This window comes from Anoplophora glabripennis, unplaced genomic scaffold, assembly GCF_000390285.2.
Source record: "Anoplophora glabripennis isolate ALB-LARVAE unplaced genomic scaffold, Agla_2.0 scaffold1722, whole genome shotgun sequence".
Taxonomy (NCBI): domain Eukaryota; kingdom Metazoa; phylum Arthropoda; class Insecta; order Coleoptera; family Cerambycidae; genus Anoplophora; species Anoplophora glabripennis.
The window spans coordinates 1-7,733 of NW_019417919.1; the positions used below are offsets into that span (position 1 = coordinate 1).

The 7,733-nt window shown below is 32.3% G+C and overlaps 1 protein-coding gene across 1 annotated transcript in view; it reads left to right on the top strand.

Annotated features, from left to right (window-relative positions):
• Positions 1–267: 267 nt before the first annotated feature.
• Positions 268–7,733, top strand: part of LOC108915186 (serine/threonine-protein phosphatase 6 catalytic subunit) — a 34,472-nt gene continuing 27,006 nt past the window's right edge. The window contains exons 1-3 of the mRNA XM_018721155.1: positions 268–544; positions 602–889; positions 1,971–2,125. Of these exons, the coding sequence (XP_018576671.1) occupies positions 380–544; positions 602–889; positions 1,971–2,125 (608 nt within the window). The 5' untranslated portion in view covers positions 268–379. The remainder of the gene's footprint in view (positions 545–601; positions 890–1,970; positions 2,126–7,733) is intronic.

Below are 7,733 nucleotides of genomic sequence, written 5' to 3' on the forward strand. Positions count from 1 at the left end.
CACCTACGAAGGCTATCCAAGCCTACACGAGATGAGGCAGGATAAATAGGGATAATCCCCCTAGATCCCAAATCATTGAAGCCAATTTCTAGCCATGGAATAATGGCGCGAGATTGCCTTCCACACTCCACTACCCTGGATTTTGCATTCACTGGTATCAGTGCATTGGAATTAGATACGGCCAGTCTAGGTGGTCTGTGGGTTCTATCAGATCAGTACGAAGATCCGGTTGGGTGATCCGGATCAGTCGTATTCCGCCCAATTCCATTCCATTCTTCAGTCCTCAATTTTGACGGATGTTATGGATGGTGATGGTGGTTGTCAGGTTTGGTTAAGTTAAAAAGTTATATGGTTTGAGTCAAATAATTAACAAGTAAACATGTCAGAAATAGACAATTGGATAGAAATCGCACAACAATGTAAATATTTACCGGAGAATGATCTCAAAAAGTTGTGTGATATTGTATCTAATATATTATTAGAAGAATCTAACGTCCAGCCTGTATCAACACCAGTAACAGTTTGTGGAGACATTCATGGACAAGTAAATAAAAACGGAACAGTAATTATTGTAAAATATATTTATTATAAATTATTTTAGTTTTATGATTTAGAAGAATTATTTCGTCGAGGAGGACAAGTACCTGATACAAATTATGTGTTTTTGGGTGATTTTGTAGATAGAGGATATTATAGCTTAGAAACATTTACTAGATTACTCACTTTAAAAGCAAAATATCCAAACAAAATTACATTATTGAGGGGTAATCATGAAAGTAGGCAAATAACCCAAGTTTATGGTTTTTATGATGAATGTATGACGAAATATGGAAACGTTAATGCATGGAAATATTGTTGTAGTGTTTTCGATTTGCTGACTGTAGCTGCTGTAAGTATTTCGTTAATAAATTTAATTATCAGAAGAACCAATTTTATATACCTAATATTTTACTTGATTCACATTTTTCATAACTTGTAACAATATAAAACATGACATATGCTAATAACGTTGGTTTTGTAAGCTGTACTATCAGAAAAATTAAAGTTAGGCTGATGAACACAAATTTTGCTGTTTGCATAAACACCTTAAGAACTGGCAACTGCGTTTAATATTTTTATTACATATTATAACAGTTAAACAAATCACCTTTTTCTGTGATGCATGTTCCGATATCCGACAGAATATGTAGATGTAACATTTATATCTCACTTTTGCACATTTAGTCGCTACATGATTTACTTAAAATCAAATAATTTTATTTGTTGTTAACTAAAAAACCACAGAACATTGTAAATATATTTGTTTTTTAAAAATGTGAGCAAAGTCCAAATATAACTTTCTATAATTTAAAAACTGCAAAAGATATCAGAAATCTATTGTAACTTGAAAATTTCTTCCAAAATAATGATCCAATGTTTTCAAAGAACATAACTTTAATAATCAAAATATGGAAAATATGATACAGTCTACATTAGACGTTCTTTCCACAATAAAACCGTTTTACTTTATTAATATGTATTATCAATAAAATTAGCTCTTTCTGCCATACTGAAAAGAAAATTATAAACTTAAGTTTATTATTTTAGAAATATCTCACACTGAGAAAGTAGATAATCCACAAAACAATCACTAAAACACATTACACAGTTTACGATTCGAAAATCCTATTTTCATTATCAAAACTCGTCCTCGAATTGACTTAAATGTCAAATATGAAAGTTTCTTTGTTTTGTTTATGTACTTTCCATAGAGATATTTTTTACATTATTTTTTTTCCGATCCTTTTTGCCCAAATTGTTATTTTATTAAAAAAAAATTCTTTTCAGTTGTAGAAATACTCAATTAATAAAAAAAGTTACTAATAAATACAAGCAATATAAAGTATAATAGAAATAGAAATGCAGAATTTTGATAACTTTTTTTGTAACTTTTCTAATCCATTTACTTTTGGTCTATAAATATTTTTTAGTTAATTGATGAAAAAATTTTATGCGTACACGGAGGTTTAAGTCCTGACATTAAAACTTTAGATCAAATAAGATTGCTTGAAAGAAATCAAGAGATACCGCATAAGGGTGCATTTTGTGATTTAGTATGGTCTGACCCTGAAGAAGTGGATACATGGTAAGATTATTTATATTTCGAATACATGAGAAATCACTGAGCTTGTGACCCGACCATTTTTAATTTTCCTGATTTTTTGGTATTATTTTGTACCCATTTAGAGTAGCCTTCATGAATTTTTTTTAATTTTTATTTCAACCCCTCAAAAAGTTATGAGCATTTGAATATTTTGGGTAAAAAATTTTCAAATACCTGTAACTTGGCAAAAACGAAAGATATCATACTCTTTTTCATTTTGTTCGTTTTGAGATGTAGTTTTTTTGAGGTGTGTTTAGATTTTTAAACCAAAAAAGTGCTTTTGAAAAAGAGTGACGGTTTATTTTCTTAGAAAAATTCTCAAAAAAATCGTCATTCAATATGCAATGTTATGAGACAGGTTCTAGAGGGAGATCTTTTTTTATCCTATTTTTTCAGTATAAAAAATTTTTTTTTGGTATTTTATTTTTTATGTAGTAAAGAAGTTTCTAAGTAACGCATATGAATATGTTATGCGATGTTTCGAATTGTATTAGCTATGTCCTGTCCAAATTTGGTTAGTGCATCTCTCTTGGTTTCGAAAATTCAATACCTTAGGAACATACTAAGTCACGAAAATTGAATAATTCCAAATATTTCGAATTTTCACCACCAAGAACGGGGGTGACAACATTTTCAACAGCAGGGCGATGTTTCGCATTATATTAGCTATGTCATTTCCAAATTTGGTTAGTGCATCTCTCTTGGTTTCGAAATTCAATACCTTGGTATGTTTTCAGTCACGAAAATTGAATAATTCCAAATATTTCGAATTTTCACCGCCAAGAACGAAGGTGACAACATTTTTAACAGTAAGGCGATGTTTCGCATTGTATTAGCCATGTCCTGTAATTCATTTTAAAGATTGAAATAGATCCGTGAGCCGAGACAATAGAGGATTCGGGTTTCGAGGGTTACTATTAACTGTTGTTATAAAAAACCGTTAATGCAAATAATATTTAATTATTTTGTTGAATGAAGGAAATCGTATGACTATAGGCTGAAAAATTAGAATTNATCCACCATTAAAATTTAGTTACATGTATTTTAGAAAATTAGCCCTGTATCACCCTATATTTGACATAGGTTGTTAACATTACTTTTATAGTGATTTTTAAGAAACATTTTTAAGGGTGGTTAATATGGGGAGTGGCTTCTGATGATGGGGAAGTATTGATTTCGTTTACAGCAGTCAGAATTTAGTTGGTAAAATCATTTTAAATAGGATTAAATGTGATATTACGGGTTTTCATTTTCGTTCAAACGAACGTTTCGGAACTTCAGGTACATAGCGCCCTCATCTAACAAAGCAGGAATATCAGATGATAAAAAACGTGTATGAATAGCTTATAGCGCGAAACCAAAATATGAGTGTAAGCGGTGTATTTGAAATGTACAGTTTCATTAACAAGAGTGTCAGTGAGAAGTGTGTAATAAGGAGTGGCAAAGAAGACTGGACTGCGAAACTGAAAAATGTGTAAACTCGCAGAAGAAAAAAAATAGATGTTGATGATGACACAAACTATGCGATTCGCAGAATAATTCATGGATGGTATTTTATTTTAAAAATGAGCTTCCGACAAAAAAATTNATTAGCCCTGTATCACCCTATATTTGACATAGGTTGTTAACATGACTTTTATAGTGATTTTTAAGAAACATTCGGACCTTTTGTCACTATCGGAGGATACCCTAGGAACAACTCTTAAAACTGTCATTATTTATATCTCCAATCAAGCTTAAAAAGCCACGTTAAATTTGATTTAAAAAGTTTAATTTTAATTTATATCCATTTACAAAAACTATTGCCGCCCTTTTTTGCCACCGGAAACTACTCTATCACTATGAACTACCCTTGGAAAGGTCAAGTATTCTATTCCAAATATCAAGTCTGCTATCACATTAAATCTGTCTTAAAATTTTACGATAACATTTATATTGACTTATANGTGTGAAATAAGGAGTGGCAAAGAAGACTGGACTGCGAAAATGAAAAGTGTGTAAACTCGCAGAAGAAAAAAAATAGATGTTGATGATGACACAAACTATGCGATTCGCAGAATAATTCATGGATGGTATTTTATTTTAAAAATGAGCTTCCGACAAAAAAATTCAGGCTTCTATCGGAGAACACTATAGTGTTCTCTGCTGCTATCTTACAGGATCAAAATTTGCCTAGAACATCTAGAAGGGTGCTTTTGCGAACGATGCATGACATGAATTTCCGTTTTAGAAAAAGTATGCTGATAAAAAAAAGAGGAAATAGTGATATGGCGAAGAAACTATTTAAGACAAGTATTAGAAGCTCGAAAACTAAATCGTAGAATATATTACACGGACGAAACATGGATAAATGAAGGTCATACAGTAACAAAAGTGTGGTACGATGGCAATATCCAAAGCTAACGGCAGGCATTTCTGTAAGGATTTTTCGCCTGCATTAAAGTCACCTTCTGGGAAAGGATGACGCCTAACAATAATGCATATTGGAAGTACAGCAGGATTTTTGGAACAGCATATGTATTAAAGTAAATATTCACCGTGAACTTATGTTTTATTAATTTTCTGTTCTTTGACCCCTTCTCAAGTAGTACGCCTATGGAATCTTGTCCCCTGCACCCCTCACCTCCCTTACTAGTCTAAGTGCTGGATATGAATCACTGTCCATTTTTATGGTATTCGGGTATGGATAATGGCATACATTTGTATTCAGTAAAAACATTTATACAGGGTGTCCCTGAAAAGGATGGACAAAGCTTGACCACAGGTTCCTCAGATGAAAATAAGACTATTTAGCCTAACTTACCTATATACAAAAGTGCACGCCTACTGAGATATAGTCTTCTAAATATAGAATAGATAGTACGTGAAGCACAAAGGCTCCATCTATCGCGCTGACTTCCACTATGCCATTCAAATGGCTACTACGGTGGAAGCGACCTGCTAAAATTTGCCAGGTACTTTATTGCACAAATGTCGCCTATAGAGGGCGAAACACAATGTAAATCGTCAGTGCCGCGAAAAACAACTACTCCGAGGGCTATTTGCCCCTACCGGCATTGAATTACATTCGCGACACCCAGTACAACAGCTAGGATCGTTCATCAGCTGGTCCCACCAGGCACAGACCGGTTTCGGACTTATTAGTCCTCATCAGTGTGTCATAGGTAGGACAACCGATGAACGATCCAGCTGTTAAAAGTCGTAAACTCCCNTGGATTTTCATGTTGTAAATTAATTTGAATTTTAATACGAGTCAGGTCGACAAAGTAGAAAAATAATAGAAAATTGCCACAATTTTCTCGTTTATGCCGTTTCGTACACGAGTAGAAAATATTATTAAAAGCCATTTTCAAGAGTGGCATGAATGCCACAAGGTACCGTCGTATGTAAAATTTTTTAAAAAGTTTATTTCATCGCCTGCACAATTTTCGAAATACTTATACTTACTTGCATTTAGCGTATTTTTAATTTTATATGTTTAATGAAAGTTAATAATAAACTATTTCGGCATAAGTCCCCACATATTAGATTTGATTTTTTATAATTTTTTGTCATGATCAGAAAAAGAAACATTATATAATATTGCCACAAATTTCTCGTTTGTACCTATTCGTAAATGAATATATTTAAATTTTAAAAAATAAATATTATACAGGGTGTCCACGTTTTTTGTAGCAGGACTTTTACAACTTGTACTAAAAGTCCCGTAAAAAAAATTCATGTAAACATATATGTATAGATGCGTCGTTTTCGATTTACAGAGTGTTCAAGTTTAAAATAAGAATTGATTTTTTATTCGTAAAACGAAAACCCCTTTTTAGACATTGTTGAAACTTTGTTTGTAATCATAATACTCATTTTGTCACATAATTTAATTTGTTCTATTTTCTCCAGTGGCGTCACAACAAGATACCAGCTTGATAAAAATAGAAAATAATATGGTACGCCACTACTTTTTGGTAAGTTTGAAATTTTTCTCAGATTTAGCTATCAAAAATACAACTTTTTTTTATATTTAATTTTTTTCCTATCTCTCTTTGTTTAGTCAGAAATAAAACATTTTCATGAATAGGTTCGAGATTTGCTTAATTTATTTATTTACTTGTTACAAAGTGTGCCGTGAATATGTCTGTTTTTGATTGCCAAGGATTTTTTGTTGGGACCTTACATCCTGCCCAATAGATTAAGCGATCAATTATTTCTTGAATTTTTAACTACCCAGCATAATAACATGCTAGATGATGTTCCTATTCAACAAAGAATATATTCGTTTTTTCAATTAGATGAATGCCCTTCCCAGTACTCTTTGGTGGTACGAAACTGGCTGAATACAGAGTATCCACAGAGATGGGTGGATCGTGGAGGTCCAGTTGGGTGGCCTCTACGATCGCCTGATCTAACACCTTTGGAATTTTTTGTTTGGGGATTTATTAAGGATGCAGTTTACTCTACGCCTGTTAACTCGAAAGAGGAACTTGTACGACAAATCCGGAACGCTGCTCTCAGAATAACTCCACATCATTTGAGAGACATCAGGCGGTCTTTGATACGTCGCTGTAATTTGTGTGTAGAACGAAATGGCGGGCATTTCGAACAGCTCCTTTGAGGTCTATTTATACAATAAGTTATTTTTCCATACCGTGTTGTTTATTTTTTTTTTATTATCTTACAATAAACTGTGTGAAACAAAAAGTTTTATTTCTGTCTAAACAAAGCGAGATAGGAAAACAAGTAAATAACAAAAAAGTTGTATTTTTGATAGCTAAATCTGAGGAAAATTTCAAACTGACCAAAAAACAGTGGCTACAGTGCAAGGATGATCTACTTGAATTGAGCCGACTAAGGTAGAAAAAGAAGAAGAAGACGAAGGAGAAAGAATTAAGCTAGAATACATATACAGGTTTGGAAATCCCTATGGTACATCGGCCGTTACGTGAGAGCGATAAAGTTTTCCGTTTTTAGGTCCCTTGCGACACTTATGCCAAAAAATTTTTGTGATAAAATCGTTACTTCTATTCAACTTATGAACATGGCATAAGTGAGAAATACGTCGCTGTACACATTATTTTTTTTGAAAAGGAAAATTGAATTTTCACAAAGGTGTCCCGCAGCCCATCTTTTAAATTTAGTTTATTGTACTTGTCTCTCGATTAACTTTCAGTACTCTCAGACACATAAACGAGAAAGACGTCGTCGAACTTCAGTCTAGTATCTCCCGGTCTATAAGGAAATTGGTTAGCGAGAGCATCATATCCACCGGCAATTCTTCCATCAATCTGTAATAAAGACATGAAATAAGATAAACAACATACAGTTGCCTGAATATTTTAGTATCTTAACTTTTATTTGAAAAATGCTTTATAACATTGATTACTGAATATTTTAAAACTGCATTATTAATTACAAATTTTTCGTGAAAATCTGAGATAGTATTAAAATAAAATCAAATTATGATAAAAGTAATGAATGTAATTATGGTAGATAATAAGAAAGAAACGGTCTAATATTTTCTAATTATAATTTTAATTTAGTAATTACATGCACTGGATTCTAGTTTCTAGTAAATATACAATTGAGAATAAATTAAAGC